Below are 22,165 nucleotides of genomic sequence, written 5' to 3' on the forward strand. Positions count from 1 at the left end.
TCGACTGGTACCGGGGTACCTTCAGACGAATGTGTTGAAGCCTGTAGGCGTCCTATAGGAAAACATGTACGTGTTTCTGAGAGTCTCACCTTTCCACAGAGGGGTCATATTAGCGTGTAGCCCAAACTGTTCAGACGCTACAGACCAAAGTTGGCAGATCAGCTGTACTGACTTCAGATGAGTCCCAAGACGCTTGTGGGGGTAGCAGAGCAAAACGGAGAACACCATTGTGTTTGTGAGAGTCTCATCTTTCCATAGAGGGGTCATAATAGGCCAAACCATTCGGACGCTACAGCTGATTTTGTGAGAAGACCAATTTTCGGGATGTCTCATGGTCTGACAAACACCGCTCTTGCTCTGTCACCTTTTACCGCAGATGTGGAACTGTTACATAGGTAACAGATATCTCTAGCTTAAACTTTTTATGGGGATGTTTTTATTTTGCTAATTAGACCTCCGCGGGGGCGCAGACATCGACCTTAGGGGGTTAATATGAGTCAGAGAAGTTAGCGATGGATAGTGTCTAGGCTATTAGCGGAGCAGTAGGGGGTAGCATCACTCATTAGCTCTTCAGATCACTGATCTTTTACACATACAGTACACATACACTCACAAGCCCGCACGCATGCGGATATACACGCGCGCGCATTCACGCAGAAAGAGTTCACGGACTCACTTCAAAAGCCATGACCACAGAGGGTCGGGACACATAGCAGAACACACACACACTCTCATTCTATAGTATCTCACCTCAGCGATGAAGACCACGATGACGCAGTCCTCCTTCTCTGCGGCACTGAGCTCTGTCATCAGAGAATTGAGGGTGTCCGTCAGGTAGGAGTGGACCTCCCTCTTCACACTGGGCACGCCCATCACGATCGACACTGTGACGGACACACACACAGACCAATCACAGTCAGTATAGGGAGGGAAGGAACAATGTGCTAGATTGGGTGGAATGAGCCAGTCAATATATTTTATCACGGAGGGACATTTCACTGCGGTCACGTGGGTACGGATGTAAAAATCCCTCAAATTCTGCCGTTGGCATCCATTCAAATTAGCCCCAAGGTTGCCTTGCTAAATCTTGTTCATTCTCTTAAATGAAATACCATGACTGTTTTCTCATTAGCTGGGAATATTGTTTGAAATGTCCGATACAACATACTTTGGTGATATCATCATCAACCTAACTGCATACCCCTTAAAAATATACATTTTCATGTGCAGGATGTGCTATTAGCATGATAACACTCATTAAGACAGACTGGTAGAATAACTAGCATAGCTAGCATTCACTGGTTGAAGATGAAGTCACTTTTGAGTGTATTGGAGTTGACTGGTGACTATGACATGAATATATACCATTCACGACATTTATGACGGGAGATATAATCCAGTTATAATACTTTTTTTAAATGTGTGTCGGTATTGCTTGAATTCAGGCCTGGCTGAACTTTTTTCAATGGGGAAAGATTGCTTCCGTACCCTGCTTCCGTGATTTTAGTTGAAAACCTGTGTGGCCTTATTGCTCACAACAGAGACAAAATAACTTGTTTTCTGAAGAGACTGGGTAGAAGAGATGGTAAGAAATAAACTAAAATAGATGAGGAGAAAAGTACTGAGAGAAAGGCTGAAGAGAGTATATGACAGGGGTGGATAGTGGAATGACTTACGAGGACAATCTTGTCAGCACAATAAAAATACAATGTCCTGCAATGAATGACAGTGGTGAGTGATAGAAAGCAAGAGAAGAATACATAGTCAAGGCTAAACTACAATTCAGGTATTTTTACCAACTTCCCATTCTCATAGGGAGGAAGTCCAAATCAATAGCAGTGTTTCTGCAGCAACAGTTGATTCTAGTACCCTGTACTCCTCCTCACCATCCCTTCCTCTCCCATTGTGAGCTAACATAAGCAGACCCTAGTGTCTATCTTCTCCATTTAATACACCCATAAAAAAATACTCTGATTACTAGAGGGGAGCTAGCAGTAGCGTCCTGGCTAGTGCTCTACGAGGACGTGGCCCGAGTAATTGATTCAGAGGGGTTTCGGTGGCCTGAACATAAATCACACACACACACACACACACACACACATAAAAGTGCCAGCACACGTACACACACATATACACACTCACCCACACACTGCTTAATGGCTCCTCTGAGAGTCTAGCTGGCTGTCTGGAGAGTTTGGATGGCCTCTCCATGGGGGTGGAGGTTTAGGGGGGCTAGCTCCCGAGGGAGGGTGAAATCTAAATGGGATACTGGCACAGCCACAGTGGGGCAGAGAGCCAGAGAGAGGAGGTGGAGGAAGAAAAAATGGTCTGGACAGTGGACACTATTACTGTTGTGAGGGGAGGGAAGAGGTGGAAGTAAGAAAGGAGGGAGATAAGAGAGAGAGAGAGAGAGAGAGAGAGAATGTGTGTGTGTCCATGGTGGCTGTGCTTGTGTGTGTCTGTGTGTAGTATGCTCCTACGTGTGTGTGTGTGTGTGTGTGTGTGCGTGCTGACCCCCGGTGCGTCCCTGGCCCACGTGAACAGCAGGTTGCAGGCTGCTCTCCTTGGCCAGGAGATGGGGCAGGTGGTGGAAGATACTCGGCAGCTGGAGCATATTCTTACTGGTCGTCACATTCCACAGCTTCAGCTTGGTCTCGTCTGTCGCACACACACACACGGAAGAATGCATGCACGCAAACACGGAGCACACACACACACACACACGCATGCACACAAACAGGGGTCAGAAGGGGATTTAAAAAATTGATCAGAAGTCACACATTATTATGGTTAAAAAAGAGGATGGATGCTACTAAGGGGGTCGTTCATATACAGTACAGCGGAGTAGCATTCTGTTCTTACTGACTGGATATACCATTCATATACAGTGAGGGAAAAAAGTATTTCATCCCCTGCTGATTTTGTACGTTTGCCCACTGACAAAGACATGATCAGTCTATAAATTTAATGGTAGGTTTATTTGAACAGTGAGAGACAGAATAACAACAAAAAAATCCAGAAAAATGCATGTCAAAAATGTTATAAATTGATTTGAATTTTAATGAGGGAAATAAGTATTTGACCGCTCTGCAAAACATTACTTAGTACTTGGTGGCAAAACCCTTGTTGGCAATCACAGAGGTCAGACGTTTCTTGTAGTTGGCCACCAGGTTTGCACACATCTCAGGAGGGATTGTGTCCCACTCCTCTTTGCAGATCTTCTCCAAGTCATTAAGGTTTCGAGGCTGACGTTTGGCAACTCGAACCTTCAGCTCCCTCCACATATTTTCTATGGGATTAAGGTCTGGAGACTGGCTAGGCCACTCCAGGACCTTAATGTGCTTCGTCTTGAGCCACTCCTTTGTTGCCTTGGCCATGTATTTTGAGTCATTGTCATGCTGGAATACCCATCCATGACCCATTTTCAATGCCCTGGCTGAGGGAAGGAGGTTCTCACCCAAGATTTGACGGTACATGGCCCCGTCCATCGTCCCTTTGATGCGATGAAGTTGTCCTGTCCCCTTAGCAGAAAAACACCCACAAAGCATAATGTTTCCACCTCCATGTTTGACGGTGGGGATGGTGTTCTTGGGGTCATAGGCAGCTTTCCTCCTCCTCCAAACACGGCGAGTTGAGTTGATGCCAAAGAGCTCGATTTTGGTCTCATCTGACCTCAACACTTTCACCCAGTTCTCCTCTGAATCATTCAGATGTTCATTGGCACACTTCAGATGGCCCTGTATATGTGCTTTCTTGAGCAGGGGGACCTTGCGGGCGCTGCAGGATTTCAGTCCTTCACGGCGTAGTGTGTTACCAATTGTTTTCTTGGTGACTATGGTCCCAGCTGCCTTGAGATCATTGAAGATCCTCCCGTGTAGTTCTGGGCTGATTCCTCACCGTTCTCATGATCATTGCAACTCCACGAGATGAGATCTTGCATGGAGCCCCAGGCCAAGGGAGATTGACAGTTCTTTTGTGTTTTATCCATTTGCGAATAATCACACCAACTGTTGTCACCTTCTCACCAAGCTGCTTGGCGATGGTCTTGTAGCCCATTCCAGCCTTGTGTAGGTCTACAATCTTGTCCCTGACATCCTTGGAGAGCTCTTTGGTCTTGGCCATGGTGGAGAGTTTGGAATCTGATTGATTGATTGCTTCTGTGGACAGGTGTCTTTTATACAGGTAACAAGCTGAGATTAGGAGCACTTCCTTTAAGAGTGTGCTCCTAATCTCAGCTCGTTACCTGTATAAAAGACACCTGGGAGCCAGAAATCTATCTGATTGAGAGGGGGTCAAATACTTATTTCCCTCATTAAAATGCAAATAAATTTATAACATTTTTGACATGCGCTTTTCTGGATTTTTTTGTTGTTATTTTGTCTCTCACTGTTCAAATAAACCTACCATTAAAATTATAGACTGATCATTTCTTTGTCAGTGGGCAAACGTACAAAATCAGCAGGGGATGAAATACTTTTTTCCCTCACTGTATAATTCAACCTTACTGACTGTGTGTATGTACGTATGCATGGACAGTTGAAGTCGGAAGTTTATATACACTTAGGTTGGAGTCATTAAAACTTGTTTACTCCACAAATTTCTTGTTAACAAACTATAGTTTTGGCAAGTCAGTTAGGACATCTACTTTGTGCATAACACAAGTAATTTTTCCAACAATTGTTTACAGACTACAGATTATTTCACGTATAATTCACTGTATCACAATTCCAGTGGGTCAGAAGTTTACATACACTAAGTTGACTGTGCCTTTAAACAGCTTGGAAAATTCCAGAAAATGATGTCATGGCGTTAGAAGCTTCTGATTGGCTAATTTACATCATTTGAGTGAATTGGAGGTGTACCTGTGGATGTATTTCAAGGCCTACCTTCAAACTCAGTGCCTCTTTGCTTGACATCATGGGAAAATCAAAATAAATCAGCCAAGACCTCCGAAAAAAAAATGGTAGACCTCCACAAGTCTGGTTCATCCTTGGGAGCAATTTCCAAACGCCTGAAGGTACCACGTTCATCTGTACAAACAATAGTACGAAAGTATAAACACCATGGGACCACGCAGCCGTCATACCGCTCAGGAAGGAGACGCGTTCTGTCTCCTTGAGATGTACGTACTTTGGTGCAAAAAGTGCAAATCAATCCCAGAACAACAGCAAAGGACCTTGTGAAGATGCTGGAGGGAACAGGTACAAAAGTATCAATATCCACAGTAAAACGAGTCCTATATCGACATAACCTGAAAGGCCGCTCAGCAAGGAAGAAGCCACTGCTCCAAAACCGCCATAGAAAAGCCAGAATATGGTTTACAACTGCACATGTGGACAAAGATTATACTTTTTGGAGAAATGTCCTCTGGTCTGATGAAACAAAAATAGAACTGTTTGGCCATAATGACCATCATTATATTTAAAGGAAAAAGGGGGCTGCTTGCAAGCCGACGAACAACATCCCAACCGTGAAGCACGGGGGTGGCAGCATCATGCTGTGGGGGTGCTTTGCTGCAGGAGTGACTGATGCACTTCACAAAATAGATGGCATCATGAGGAAGGAAAATTATGTGGATATATTGAAGCAACATCTCAAGACATCAGTCAGGAAGTTAAAGCTTGGTCGCAAATGGCTGTTCCAAATGGACAATGTCCCCAAGCATACTTCCAATGTTTTGGCAAAATGGTTTAAGGACAACAAAGTCAAGGTATTGGAGTGGCTATCACAAAGCCCTGACCTCAATCCTATAGAAAATGTGTGGGCAGAACTGAAAAGGCGTGTGCGAGCAAGGAGGCCTACAAACCTGACTCGGTTACACCAGCTCTGTCAGGAGGAATGGGCCAAAATTCACCCAATTTATTGTGGGAAGCTTGTGGAAGGCTACCCGAAACGTTTGACCCAACTTAAACAATTTAAAGGTAATGCTACCAAATACTAATTGAGTGTATGTAAACTTCTGACCCACTGGGAATGTGATGAAATAAATAAAAGCTGAAATAAATCATTCTCTCTACTATTATTCTGACATTTCACATTCTTAAAATAAAGTGGTGATCCTAACTGACCTAAGACACGGAATTCTTACTAGGATTAAATGTCAGGAATTGTGAAAAACTGAGTTTAAATGTATTTGGCTAAGGTGTACGTAAACTTCCGACTTCAACTGTACATATTACCACAATTACCTCGACTAACCAGTGCCCCCGCACATTGACTCGATACCGGTACCCCCTGTATATAGCCTCGTTATTGTTATTTTTACTGCTGCTCTTTAATTATTTGTTACTTTTATTTCGTATTATTTTATATTGTATTTTTATTTTTTTGGTATTCTTTCTTAAAACTGCATTGTTGGTTAAGGGCTTGTAAGTAAGCATTTCACTGTAAAGTCTACACCTGTTGTATTCGGCGCATGTGACATATAGAATTTGAATTGATTTGGTATTTTACCAAATAGGGCTATCTTCTGTATACCCACCCTACCTTGTCACAACACAACTGATTGGCTCAAACGCATTAAGAAGCAAAGAAATTCCACAAATTAACTTTTAACAAGGCACACCTGTTAATTGAAATGCATTCCAGGTGACTACCTCATGAAGCTGCTTGAGAGAATGCCAAGAGTGTGCAAAGATGTCATCAAGGCAAAGGGTGGCTATTTGAAGAATCTCAAATGTAAAATATATTTTGATTGGTTTTAACACTTTTTTGGTTACTACATGATTCCATATGTGTTATTTAATAGTTTTGATGTCTTCACTATTATTCTACAATGTAGAAAATAGTACAAATAAAGAAAAACCCTTGAATGAGTAGGTGTGTCCAAACTTTTGACTGGTACTATATATATATATATATATATAGATTGCCAATTTGCCCTCCATTCTCATATATTAGTTATAGCATTACTACTCATATACAGTACAGCCGTACAGCATAGCTTAATAACTACAGAGGGGTCCATTCTTTCTGAATGGTTAGATACTGTAATAAGGTTCCCCCATAGAGTGCTGCCCACATATTGTGGACCATCCACCCTTAGAGAGTTGTAAAATTATGCAATAGTTTGAAGACAGTGTATGGTGTTCTTATACAGTGCCTTCAGAAAGTATTTGTACTCCTTGACTAATTCCACATTTTGTTGTGTTATAGCCTGAATTCAAACTTGATTAAATATATATTTTTTACACACACAATCTACACACAATGCTCCATAATGACAAAGTGAAAACATGTTTTTAGAAATGTTTGCTAATTTCTTGAAAATGAAATACAGAAATATATAATTTACATAAGTATTCACACCCCTTTGCTATGACATTCCAAATTGTGCTCCGGTGCATCCGATTTCCTTTGGTCATCCTTGAGATGTCAATATAACTTGATTGAAGTCCACCTATGGCCAATTCAATTGTTTGAATATGATTTTGCAAGAAACACACCTGTCTATATATGGTCCCACAGTTGACAGAGTCAGAGTAGAAACTATACCAAGTCCAAGGAACTGTCCTTAGATCTCCGAGATAGAATTGTGATGAGGCATATATCTGGGTAAGGGTATAAAACAATTTGTTGTGTGTTGAAAGTTTCCAAGAGCACAGTGGTCTCCATCAATGAGAAACAGAAAAAATATGGAACTCCCCAGCTCCTCTGCATAGAGCTGGCCGTTCGATCAAACTGAGCAACTGGGCAAGAAGGACCTTGGTCATGGAGGTGACCAAGAAAACCAATGACCACTGACAGAACTACAGATTTCCTTGGCTGAGATGGGAGAACCTACCAGAAGGATAACAGTCTCTACAGCACTACACCAATCTGGGCTTTATGGTAGAGTGGCCAGATGGAAGCCTTTCTTGAGAAAAAGTCACATGACAGCATGCCTGGAGTTTGCAAAAAGACATGTGAACGACAGAGCATAACGCAAAATATTATGTGGTTTGATGAGACAAAGAATGAACTCTATGGTCTGAAATCAAAGCGCTGTCGGGAGAAAACCAGGCACAGCTCATCACCCGTCTAACACCATCCCTAATGTGAAGCATGGTGGTGGCAGATTCATGCTATGGGGATGCTTTTCAGCGGCAGGGACTGGGAGACTGGTAAGGATAGAGCGAACAATGAATGGAGCCAAATACAGGCAAATTCTTGATATGAAGCTGCTTCAGAGTGCAAACAACCTTAGATTGGGGCGAAGATTTACGTCCCAACAGGACAATGACCCCAAGCATACAGCCAAAGCAATGATGGAATGGCTTCAGAACAAGAATGTGAAAGTCCTTGAGTGGCCCAGCCAAAGCCCAGACTTGAATCCCATTGAAAATCGGTGGAAAGACTTGAAGATTGTTGCTCACGCCACTCCCCATCTAACTTAACAGAGCTTGAGAAGATCTACAAAGAACGGGAGAAAATCCCCAAATCCAAATGTGCAAAGCTGATACAGACATACCCAAAAGACTCACAGCTGTAATAACCACCAAAGGTGCTTCTACAATGTTTTGACGCAAGGATGTGAATACTTACGTAAATAGAATATTTCTGTATTTCATTTTCAATAAATTAGCAGACATTTCTAAAAACATGTTTTCACTTTGTCATTATGGGATATTGTGTGTAGATGGGTGAGAAAAATATATATTTAATCCATTTTGAATTCAGGCTGTAATACAACAAAATGTGGAATAAGTCAAAGGGTAGGAATACTTTCTGAAGGCAGTTACTTCAATTGTTACTGATTGTTGTAAAATCGATCAGCCTTATTGACGGATTCATTCTGACTGGTTGTAATTGGTTCTGACTAGCTCGGACTGGTTCTAACTAGTTTTTCCTTCCTCCAGTCTTGTGGTGTTACCGGAGAGGCTGGCCCAGGTGCGGTTGATGTCCCTGAGGGCCTGCTTCTCGGCAATGGCCCTCTTGATCTCGTCCAGCACCAGGTTGAGCTCTTTGGAGCGCTTCAGGTTCTCCTGCTCGGCAGAGTGCAGACGCTCCCTCAGGCCCAGAAACTCCCGCTGGTAAATGTCCACCACATCACCTACAGAGAGAGAGAGGAGAGAGAGAGGTTTGTGAAAGTCTTAAGTGTTATCTTGAGTCTTAATTACTTTCTTCTTTGATTTGCTATTTTGCATAGTATTACATGTTTTCAACTGCTTGAAGGGCAATACATTAATTGCTCGTTTCATGCCAATAAAGCATGTTCACATTTTTATTTGAGAGGGGGAGAGGGAGAGAGAGAGAAGAATAATAAAGAGACAGACAGACAGAGAGAGGAAGACATGAGAGCAAGAGGGAAGAAAGAGAGGTGCGTTACAGAGGGACACAGTTTGAGAGTCATTTAACACAAACAGTCATTTGAGAGTCATTTGTCACCTTACAGCATCTTTACATGGTCTTTATGAGGTACACAGAGAGAACAGATACAGCACATACGTAGTCCGTCCTTGGTGACTTTATGCAGCATTTAAAGGAGTGTTTTACCGCGGTCTGCGTGGAGCACTTTTCAAGTCATTACCCCTCTTAACAGCTTGATCAATACACACTATACTCTGGACTGATATGCATCGATCCTAGTGGATGAATCACCTCTCTGAACCCATAGATTGTTGGACGAAATCGACAGTAGCCTGGTCCCAGATCTGTTTGTGCAGTCTTGCCAACTCCTATGGTCATTGGCCATAGGAGTTGGCAAGACAGAACACACAGATCTGGGACCAGGCTAAAGTGACAGGAGCTCTGGGCTAGATAAACAAAGCTAGACATGTTCCTGTAGTCTGTATGACACAACGCTAATGTAGAATGGTAACAACTCCGTCACAAGGCTAGTGTAATGTGTTGTAACTATGACTTAACCATGCATCTATTGCTTAACAGGAATATATTTATACTGGGAATCTTGTGTGCATAACATACAGTACATTGTAGGTCTAATACTGTATATCTATTATAGAAAATGTATATCTAGGTATGTATTATAGAGTTCTCTACACAACTGTATTATGAATATCACATTATAAATACTTGATAGGCATCTTGTGAGCTTTAAGTAATATAAATCCACTAGGAACAGGACAGAGATTGTCAGAGCTACTGTATAAAGCTTGAACCAATACTAATACTATGAATAACAAAATATGTGCATGTACAGTACCAGTCAAAAGTTTGGACACACCTACTCATTCAAGCGTTTTTCTTTATTTTTTACTATTTTCTACATTGTAGAATAATAGTGAAGACATCAAAACTATTAAATAACACATATGGAATCATGTAGTAACCAAAAAAGTGTTAAACAAATCAAAATATATTTTATATTGTAGATTCTTCAAAGTAGCCACCCTTTACCTTTATGACAGCTTTGCACACTCTTGGCATTCTCTCAACCAGCTTCATGCGGAATGCTTTTCCAACAGTCTTGAAGGAGTTCCCACATATGCTGAGCACTTGTTGGCTGCTTTTCCTTCACTCTGCGGTCCAACTCATCCCAAACCATCTCAATTGGGTTGATGTCAGGTGATTGTGGAGGCCAGGTCATCTGATGCAGCACTCCATCACTCTCCTTCTCCTTCTTGGTCAAATAGCCCTTACACAGCCTGGAGGTGTATTTTGGGTCATTGTACTGTTAAAAAACAAATGATAGTCCCGCTAAGCCCAAATCAGATGGGATGGCGTATCGCTGCAGAATGCTGTGGTAGCCATGCTGGTTAAGCGTGCCTTGAATTCTAAATCGATCACCGACAGTGTCACCAGCAAAGCACCCCCACACCATCACACCTCCTCCTCCATGCTTCACGGTGGGGAACACACATGCGTAGATCATCCGTTCACCTAATCTGCGTCTCACAAAGACACAGCAGTTGGAACCAAACATCTCAAATTTGGACTCATCAGACCAAAGGACAGATTTCCACCGGTCTAATGTCCATTGCTCGAGTTTCTTGGCCGAAGCAAGTCTCTACTTCTTATTGGTGTCCTTTAGTAGTGGTTTATTTGCAGCAATTCAACCATGAAGGCCTGATTCACAGTCTAATAGGGTAATCTTCTGTATACCACCCCTACCTTGTCACAACACAACTGATTGGCTCAAACGCATTAAGAAGGAAAGCAATTCCACAAATTAACTTTTAACAAGGCATTGTTAAAAGCTCAATGGAACATGTACAGGTTTTTCCCCTTGTTGGCTCAGGGATTCGAACCAGCAACCTTTCAGTCACTGGCCCAATGCTCTAAACGCTAGGCTATCTGCTGCCCATTTGGGACACAGAGCAGGTATTTCCAGGTCACTGACCCCTCTCTAAGCTGCTCTGACTGATATTCCTCCCCATCTCCATTCCTCTTTTCATTCTTCCTCTTCCCACTGCTCTCCAGTAAAAGAGGAGAGAAAAACACTGTCCCTAGATTTGTGTTTCACGGGATTATACTTATACGGATACACAAACACTGCAGACCTACTTGCACACATACACGCATTCACGCATTCACACACACACACACACACACACACACACACACACACACACACACACACATAAGCACATTCCAATGCATGGATACACAGCGTGGGACATGATAATAATACATTTAATTTGTATAGCACTTTTCATTACGGAGTTATCTCAAAGCTCTACTGAGGGAAAAAATACATGCACACACACACACCTTGGGATGTACACACACACACACACACGGGACACGCACACACATGCATAAGGGCACACACACAGCTCTGGACATCGTGTCACATCGAAGCAGGTGGGAGCGAGTTCAGAATAAAGCGAAATCCCAGGAAACACATGGGACTCCTGAACCCAAATCCCCGGTGTAATCCCTGATAGCACCTAGCCTTGAAACACAAATCATTAGCGTTATAGCAACCCAGGACTAGAGATGGATACATCTGACAGCAGGCACTTTTAATATTGCATAACTGGAAAGGTAGAAAGGTGAAAAGGTACAAAGACAATGCAATATCTACTGAGAGCATCTGGAATAAAGCTAATCCGAAATCCAACAAGGGTAGCACTTTATAATAACACCTTGTAATAAAGCATTTATAATGCATTAGTATAGTGGTTCCCAACCTTTTTCACTTACTGTACCACCAGCTGAATTTTGCTATGCCTGGAGTACCCCTGAAGTATCCCCTCATGTGCATTTTACCAGTAGGCCTGACTTTTCTCAAGTACCCCCTGTGGATAGGCCAAGTACCCCCAGGGGTCCTAGGGAACCACTGGATTAGTAAATAGTTTATTCATCATTTAAGCTAGTTTTGCACACATTCATGAACAACTTTTTTAAAGTATGTAATAATGACTCATAAAATCGTAGATATTCCAGCAGTCTCCAGCAGTCTTACGGTCTCAAAATGGTCTAGATCAAGCAGATTTTTAAGGAAATATATTTAACATGTTAATCCAAAACAGTCACACTGTTGTAATAGTGTGATGTGTAACTTCAGACACTGTATGCTGAGTAAAGTAACATTTTTGGTCTGAAAAGGCTAACATTAGCGTTTGTTGGCAGTGGCTTTTCTACCAAAACCAAAGTGTGGATTGCAGTGAATCCTTAGAGCAGTCCATAGACTGCTTAAGACGAAAGGAAACAAATATCTGAATTCATAATTCTGCTGAACTAACCCATTATGTTTAAAGGGTTACTACCTTAAAGGCCCAGTAAAAGTGGCTAGAAACAAAGCCAAGTGTGAAAATAGTCTGCGGTTAAAAGACTGAAGCACTGGAGACAAGTTGTCATATTTCTACCTGCAAATCATACATGTAACATTTCTAGTAATGAAGGAATACAAATCCACTAGAGAAAAACTGTCCGGTCTGGCCAGCTGTTGTGTGTAGGCTACATCTCCCTGTTTTATGATAAGTTCATGTTTGCGAGGTTGACAACATTAGCAAAACATTTGTATTAAAACTCTTCCTCATGTTCTTGCAACAGTTGTTTTACAACAGTTTTTGTGAATAAAATGTTAATAAATATGTCCTTAAACATCCTGTGTTGTGTGCTTATTCTTTTACCATTGATACAGTATGTTCTAGGCCAGGGGTATTCAACTCTTACATCACGAGGTTCGGAGCCTGCTGGCTTTCTCTTCTACCTGATAATTCATTGCACACACCTGGTGTCCCAGGTCTAAAGCAGTCCCTGATTAGAGGGGAACCCTGAAAAAATGCAGTGGAAATGGCTTCAAGGTCCAGAGTTGAGTTTGAGGGTTCTAGGCTATTATGAGACCTTAAAGGAAAAAACTATATTTTGGCATTTGTTTAATTAGTCCACTGTTGATACAGTCCCAAACTGTATGTGCTTTGATTGAAACAAAACACTGGTATGTTATAGTTTTAACACCATCTGCCCTAAAAAGCGTTCAAATTAATTCAAAACACTGTAGGCTACATAACTCAAGAAGATCTTGCATACCCCCCTGAAACTGATTGAGATCAAATGGTTGGCATGCAGTTGCTGCATGGACGTTTCACCGGTAAAACTTCACGATTGACAGTGAGAAATGTGATGGGAGGGTGACCGCAAAAATGGGTGCGTAAAGTAGAGGTAAAGAAACACATGCCCAGAACGTGATTCGGATCTTCAGCTCTGGGGAAAAGAAATCCAGGGGGGCGGGACGTGGGCAGGAAATGGCCTTTCAGGAATGGTGTCACACCTTCTCGGCCTTTCAGGAATGGTGTCACACCTTCACACTTTTTGTGGTAGAAGTAAGACAGACAACCACACTTCCAGAAAGAAAGGTGAAACATGCAGGCTCAGTGAGTGAGTGAGAGAGAGAGAAAGAGTGTTTGTGTGTGTGCATATTATGTACGTTTGTCTATTGCGTTATTGGTCGGTGGATACACACACAGTACGTGTATGTACATTGTGTGTGTGTGTGTCTGTGTGCGGTTATGTGTATGCATGAATCTATGAACCCCATATGCTAGCTCTAATCATGCCTTACTTACAGCTCGCAGTGTGTGTGTGTGTGTGTGTGTGTGTCAGCATGCAACTACACAGAAAACCAATTAACTCCACCTTCCCTACGTTTTTTCTTTTTTTTTTACAACGGCAGCAATCTAAAAAGTTGTGGAGAGGGAAGAAAGCAGGGAGAAAAGGAGAGGTATGAGATGAAAGTGTAGTAGAATAATAGTGTCTAATAGCATGAAGCTAGGGAAACTGTGTTTATATCCCGCTGTGGCCCCATATATGATGAAACACGGGCTCAACACCCAAGTTTAGCCTCTCTAAAGCTTTGATAGCATTAAGGACTGTTGGTGCTGGAGGACAATGTCGATATGTTGCAATACTGTCTTGAGATTCTCTTCTTTTTCCCTCTCTATCAGTGGTTTTCTCGAGTGTGGCACATCACCAAAGAGACAGCATGCGTGATCACTCGGACAAGGTCTTGCCCAAATTTGGTATGGTGAAGAAGAGTGAGTGAGTGAGTGAGTCAGCCAGACCCTCACCCCGGACAGCTGATGGGGAATCATACTCGACTATGAGGGATCCCAAAGGAAGGTGTGTGTGTGTGTGACAGAGTAAGTTTCCATTTCTTGTCTGAAATCTTACTGATTTTGGGTTGTGTGTGTGTTGTGTAGATGCAGATACAGACAGATGGACAGAGACAGAGGACGCAAACACACATACACACACACACACACGCATGCACACACACTTGCACCTGGGTCTAGGGTGTGTTTATTTTTCTGACACTCATTAACGAGACGCAATAGTCCCTCAGTCACGTCTGCTTGGCTGATCAAACATGCCACAGCACTTCCCAGACTAAACACACACAATCTTCCCCCCCACCGACACACACACACACACTTTTCCCTTCCTAATGTGGAGTTTTAATTATCATTCTGCAGAATTGCTTATCTCCAGTAGCTTAATTATCTTAATCACTGGACAGTTGTGTATTAACTGATTACAGAGCCCATCTAAATGGGAGGCTGCATGCTGCATTGCTGCAAAATAAAACAAATTGCATAATGCATAATGCATGGCTATGGAATATTACATTATGAAAAGGGCCAACCTCATCAATACCTGGTTCTGGTGTTTTGTTTGTTTGTGTGTATGTGTGTGAGGGAGAGAGAAAGAGCGAGAGAGAGAGTGAGAGCGAGAGGAGAGAGAACGTGTGTAAATGCACTATGTGTGTTATTTTGTAAGTGTATGTATGCATTATGTTATGCATATGTGATTGTGTATGTGTGTGCATGCATGTGTCTATGCATATATAAGCTAGTGATAGTGCGTCATTCAAGCAGAGATGATTACTTTCCCATATCTGATGGTTTTCAGGTCTGGCGCCTTTATGGCGGAAAAATTACAAGATTATGTTTAATACTGTTTTATGCAATATAATAGGGTTCTTAGAAACTCTCTCTTCGGTGTCTGTGTGAACTGAGAGGAGACTCTGAAGCTGGGCCTGGCAATTGATTTAGGGATGACTAGGTGATAAAACCAATAGCCACATTCCATTTCATGATTAATGGTGTGTGAGAGGGTCTGACTGAGCCTGCATTTTCATAGAATGTGTTGGTGTTTGTGTAATGTAAGGTACCAGGGAGAGATGGCTCGGGTATGGATCATGTTGATAAGAACCTTGTCTTGGGGGAAAACCCTGGTTTGCATACAATGAGAACAGTCTTCACCGCAGATACTGTCTGCTGTGAATTATTAATTTATTTCATTCAAATCCTAACCTTTTGACTCATTCCACACATCTGCTGTTTGTCATGTAGACTGAGAGGGTGTATCTTTACTATAAAATATATTTGTATTGTCTGTATGTATGTCAGAGCTCTCAACCCAACAGTCAAGAGTGTTGGGTCGACCAGCTTCACTTACTACCTCATTAATACGTTTTTGAATAACGTAATATCCTGATTGGTTATTGACCTTTCCACGACACCTTAGAGCAGTTGTTCCCAAACTTTGGGGTGTGAGGGGTCAGTGCATATATATAGTGCATTCTGAAAGTATTCAGACCCCTTGACTTTTTCCACATTTTGTTACGTTACAGCCTTATTCTAAAATTGATTAAATAAATGTTTTTCCTCATCAATCTACACACAATACCCCATAATCACACAGCGAAAACAGGTTTTTAATTTTTTTTGCAAATGTATTAACAATTAAATACAGAAATACCCTATTTACATAAGTATTCAGACCCTTTGCTATGAGACTCGAAATTGAGCTCAGGTGCATCCTGTTTCCATTGATCATCCTTGAGATGTTTCTACAACCTGATTGGAGTCCACCTGTGGTAAATTCAATTGATTGGACATGATTTGGAAAGGCACACAGCTGTCTATATAAGGTCCCACAGTTGACAGTGCATGTCAGAGCAAAAACCCAGCCATTAGGTCGAAGGAATTGTCCGTAGAGCTCCGAGACAGGATTGTGTCGTGGCACAGATCTGGGGAAGGGTACCAAAACATTTCTGCAGCATTGAAGGTCCCCAAGAACACAGTGGGCTCCTCCATTCTTGAATGGAAGAAGTCTGGAACCACCAAGACTCTTCCTTGAGCTGGCCGCCTGGCCAAACTGAGCAATCGAGGGAGAAAGGCCTTGGTCAGGGAGGTGACCAAGAACCCGATGGTCACTCTGACAGAGCTCCAGAGTTCCTCTGTGGAGATGGGAGAACCTTCCAGAAGGACAACCATCTATGCAGCATTCCACCAATCAGGCCTTTATGGTAGAGTGGCCAGACGGAAGCCACTGCTCAGTAAAAGGCACATGACAGCCAACTTGGAGTTTGCCAAAAGGCACCTAAAGGACTCTCAGACCATGAGAAACAAGATTCTCTGGTCTGATGAAACCAAGATTGAACTCTTTGGCCTGAATGCCAAGCGTCACATCTGGAGGAAACCAGGCACCGCTCATCACCTGGCCAATACCATCCCTACGGTGAAGCATGGTGGTGGCAGCATCATGCTGTGGGGATGTTTTTCAGCGGCAAGGACTGGGAGACTAGTCAGGGTCGAGGGAAAGATGAACGGAGTAAAGTACAGAGAGATCCTTGATGAAAACCTGCTCCAGAGCACTCAGGACCTCAGACTGTGGCGAAGGTTCATCTTCCAACAGGACAGCGACCCTAAGCACACAGCCAAGACAACGCAGGAGTGGCTTCAGGACAAGTCTCTGAATGTCCTTGAGTGGCCCAGCCAGAGCCCGGACTTGAACCCGATCGATCATCTCTGGAGAGACCTGAAAATAGCTGTGCAGCGATGCTCCCAATCCAACCTGGCAGAGCTTGAGAGGATCTGCAGAGAAGAATACGAGAAACTCCCCAAATACAGGTGTGCCAAGCTTGTAGCGCCATACCCAAGAAGACTCGAGGTTGTAATCGCTCCCAAAAGTGCTTCAACAAAGTACTGAGTAAAGGCTCTGAATACTTATGTAAATGTTCTATATCAGTGCTTGTTCCCATAGAACAAGAAGTGGCGCACGCAGGGGTTTGGGAACCCCTGCCTCAGAGGATTATGGGAAATAGCTAACCTTCGACCTATAGCTGTGTATGTATGTACATGGTCTGTGTGTGTGTGAGAGAGATTGTGCACGCCTGTGCATGCATTGCCTAGAATTTAAAGCTCTGAAAGCTCTGCACAATAGGACCCTATCAGCTAATATGCATACTTTCTTCACCATAGACAATCAATCATCCAAATTATATAATCACTTAGCAACTGATGTCAGCATCCACATTAGGTCAAATGTATACATACAATCTACAGTATACTGCATACACTCCACTACATAGGGGAGTGTCAAGCTTAAGGCATGTTTTCTCTCTTTATTCAACAGATCAGGTGTATATATGCAATATTTACTTAATACCAAAGGGATTTAAGAAGACTTCAGACGTTTTCCCCTCCTCTTTTTCCATTGGATCCAAGCTGTAAAATCCTCTGAATTCATATGGGGATGGGGATCAACATGTCTATCAAAACCCAGTAGTTTGCTAAAATTAGAAAAGACTGAAAGCAAACCAACCATAAGCTACTCAAACTAGGAGTATCAAAGGCCACATGTATATATGTTTGGACTAACACATCATGCCAAGGTAGTGAGAGAGTCACATTTCAGGACATGGAATGTGTATGTCGAACAGTAACATGAGCCTGGTGGTGATGATGGGTGGTGAGATCGTCACAGTATTCTATCGGTCTCACCTGTTCCTGTTGTTTACTTTTTAAAAGGAAACACAGCAGTTACTTTTACACATAGATCTATAACTGATGATAAATAGTCATAGCATGGTTGAAAGATCTTAATCATCTGAAAGCTTTGCTATTGACACACTTAAACCAACAAAGAGACAAACTAAGTCACTATGTACTCAGCCTGATACTCTAATACGCACTAATCCTAGATTAGTGGTCCATAAACACACATATCAACAAAGACTGATGTCATATAACCCACTCTGCAAAGGCATAGACCTACCCTAACATGCTCAACTCAGAATAACACTTACCCAAACCCACACAATACTAAAACACCTGAACCCATTCAACTTTACACTCACAAGCACGCATGCGCACACACACGTTTAGTTCTTCTATCATCGTGGGGACCTAAAATTGCTTTCCATTCAAAATCCTATTTTCCCTAACCCATAAACCTAACCCTAGCCACTAACCCCTTACCCTAATTCTAACCCTAACCCTAACCCCTAAGCTTAAAATAGCTTTTGTCCCCACAAAGGAGAATTTTCCTTGTCTTACTATCCTTGTTGGGACTTTGGGGGATTTTAGGTCCCCACAAGGATAGAAGAACCAATGTGTGTGACTGCAATGCATCCATGTGTGTGTGTGTGTTTCACCATCTCCCCGCCACTGGTGGGAGAGCGAATAGGAAGAATGGGAGTGTCGGAGCGCTGTCGGATCATGGCCCACCAACCTACTCTGATCAAAGCCTTCATCATCCTCCTCCTCCTCTTCCTCACTTGAGAGAAAGCATCTTGTGAAGTCTACCCCCCCTAAAGTCAGGGTATAAATGTATGGTGCAAAGAGGGGGCTTAGACTATGAAAGAGTATTGCCAAGGCCAATGATAAGGCAAGGGTGGGAGGAAGGGTAAGTGTTTGGTTGCCGTTGGAATCTGGTGTCCTTTTGCATATTCCTCAAGTTTCCACATGATATGGTTAAGATATTTTCAGGTTAAGATCCATATGAAAGGATAATTGTGTGTTTATGTGTGTGTGTGTGTCCCATTCATTTAAACATAGAGTTTAGAGCACCAAGGGGCACACACAAACACACATGGACGGATGCAAGCACACACACACACACACAGTCTCCCCCCTACTCCAAATGGCCTTTGGGATTGCACTGCAGTCGCCTGTGGTGTGATTATACTTCCAGGCGTGACTCATGTGTAAGAGAATACTGTGCGTTTTGTGTGTGTGTGTGTGTGTGTGTGTGTGTGTGTGAGTGTGTGAGTGTGTGAGAGAGAGAGAGAGAGAGAGAGAGAGAGAGAGAGAGAGAGAGAGAGAGAGAGAGAGAGAGAGAGAGAGAGAGAGAGAGAGAGAGAGAGAGAGAGAGAGAGAGAGAGAGAGAGAGAGAGAGAGAGAGACAGAGAGAGAGAGAGAGACAGAGAGAGAGAGAGAGAGAGAGAACATGATACAGCACACACTCAGAACAGACTAGAACTGTAACGGGAAACTAATGCTATTATACACCACTCTCACAGAGTCTGCAGCCTGTCCAGCTAAATTGGCCGCACCTGCACTCACACAAGCACACATCTGCCAATAACATACAAACAAGTAAACAAACAAAGACCTCCTATATCCATATAGAAACACACACTGTGACCGTACAGCCACATGCTTATTGACACCCTCAAGTTACATTCACTTTGACAAAGCCAACACAGAGCCTACAAGTCTCAGTAGTGTGGATGTGGTGTGTGTGTGGAGAGAGAGTGAGTGAGAGTGAGTGAGTGAGTGTGGTGACAAAAGGGGCCAAGGTGGCTCCTAAATAATACCATTAGGCCTGTTATCCTTGCATCACATTTCTGCACAGGCATCCTGGATGGAGGGATCAATACCTTTCCCTGGAGGCAGGTAGAGAGGTATAGAGGGGAGGGGGGATGGTGTGCAGGGGTGGAGTCAAGGGAGGTAGGAAGAGGGGAATCAAATTATCATACGGAAGACTGATAGAGCACACTGATAAGATAAGGAAAGAGCAACCACCCCCCTCCCCCCTCCCCCACACACCATGTCAACATTTCCATCCATGTCCACATTTCCATCCCCATGGATTTGCTTCCTCACACGGTCACGCTTGGTCACAGATTGGCCTGGCTAGCTGGATGTCCCTAACGAGTGTCCCCAACGAGTGTCCCCTATCAAGTATCCCTTAACGAGGCCTATCTCTCTCCATTTGTTCAGATGCTAGGGGGTCTCCTTGAAACAGGGTCAGGGGCGACGTGAGAGTTTTTGTGAGAGACAGAGAGAGAGGGCAAGAGAGAGAGAGACGGGACAGAGAGGGGGAGAGTGTGTGAAAGAGAGTGGGAGAGAAAAAGAGAGTGAGACAAAGAGAGAGGTAACAGGAAAGAAAAAGAAAGGAAGAAACATACAGTGGGGAAAAAAAGTTTTTAGTCAGCCACCAATTGTGCAAGTTCTCCCACTTAAAAAGATGAGAGAGGCCTGTAATTTTCATCATAGGTACACGTCAACTATGACAGACAAATTGAGGGGAAAAAATCCAGAAAATCACATTGTAGAATTTATTTGCAAATTATGGTGGAAAATAAGTATTTGGTCACCTACAAACAAGCAAGATTTCTGGCTCTCACAGACCTGTAACTTCTTCTTTAAGAGGCTCCTCTGTCCTCCACTCGTTACCTGTATTAATGGCACATGTTTGAACTTGTTATCAGTATAAAAGACACCTGTCCACAACCTCAAACAGTCACACTCCAAACTCCACTATGGCCAAGACCAAAGAGCTGTCAAAGGACACCAGAAACAACATTGTAGACCTGCACCAGGCTGGGAAGACTGAATCTGCAATAGGTAAGCAGCTTGGTTTGAAGAAATCAACTGTGGGAGCAATTATTAGGAAATGGAAGACATACAAGACCACTGATAATCTCCCTCGATCTGGGGCTCCACGCAAGATCTCACCCCGTGGGGTCAAAATGATCACAAGAATGGTGAGCAAAAATCACAGAACCACACGGGGGGACCTAGTGAATTACCTGCAGAGAGCTGGGACCAAAGTAACAAAGCCTACCATCAGTAACACACTACGCCGCCAGGGACTCAAATCCTGCAGTGCCAGACGTGTCCCCTTGCTTAAGCCAGTACATGTCCAGGCCCGTCTGAAGTTTGCTAGAGTGCATTTGGATGATCCAGAAGAGGATTGGGAGAATGTCATATGGTCAGGTGAAACCAAAATATAACTTTTTGGTAAAAACTCAACTCGTCGTGTTTGGAGGACAAAGAATGCTGAGTTGCATCCAAAGAACACCATACCTACTGTGAAGCATGGGGGTGGAAACATCATGCTTTGGGGCTGTTTTTCTGCAAAGGGACCAGGACGACTGATCCGTGTAAAGGAAAGAATGAATGGGGCCATGTATCGTGAGATTTTGAGTGAAAACCTCCTTCCATCAGCAAGGGCATTGAAGATGAAACGTGGCTGGGTCTTTCAGCATGACAATGATCCCAAACATACCGCCCGGGCAACGAAGGAATGGCTTCGTAAGAAGCATTTCAAGGTCCTGGAGTGGCCTAGCCAGTCTCCAGATCTCAACCCCATAGAAAGTCTTTGGAGGGAGTTGAAAGTCCGTTGCCCAGCGACAGCCCCAAAACATCACTGCTCTAGAGGAGATCTGCATGGAGGAATGGGCCAAAATACCAGCAACAGTGTGTGAAAACCTTGTGAAGACTTACAGAAAACATTTGACCTGTGTCATTGCCAACAAAGGGTATATAACAAAGTATTGAGAAACTTTTGTTATTGACCAAATACTTATTTTCCACAATAATTTGCAAATAAATTCATAAAAAATCCTACAATGTGATTTTCTGGAGAAAAAAAAACTCATTTTGTCTGTCATAGTTGACGTGTACCTATGATGGAAATTACAGGCCTCTCTCATCTTTTTAAGTGGGAGAACTTGCACAATTGGTGGCTGACTAAATACTTT

At 43.0% G+C, this 22,165-nt stretch overlaps 1 protein-coding gene across 1 annotated transcript in view; it reads right to left on the minus strand.

Moving 5' to 3' along the window:
- mgat4b (alpha-1,3-mannosyl-glycoprotein 4-beta-N-acetylglucosaminyltransferase B) overlaps nt 1–22,165 on the minus strand; it is a 245,132-nt gene that overhangs the window by 110,651 nt on the left and 112,316 nt on the right. The window contains exons 2-4 of the mRNA XM_084147355.1: nt 8,852–9,031; nt 2,515–2,658; nt 751–884 (exon numbers count right to left, since the gene is read on the minus strand). Of these exons, the coding sequence (XP_084003481.1) occupies nt 751–884; nt 2,515–2,658; nt 8,852–9,031 (458 nt within the window). The remainder of the gene's footprint in view (nt 1–750; nt 885–2,514; nt 2,659–8,851; nt 9,032–22,165) is intronic.

This window comes from Coregonus lavaretus, assembly GCF_964263955.1.
Source record: "Coregonus lavaretus genome assembly, chromosome: 29".
NCBI classification, from domain to species: Eukaryota; Metazoa; Chordata; class Actinopteri; order Salmoniformes; family Salmonidae; genus Coregonus; species Coregonus lavaretus.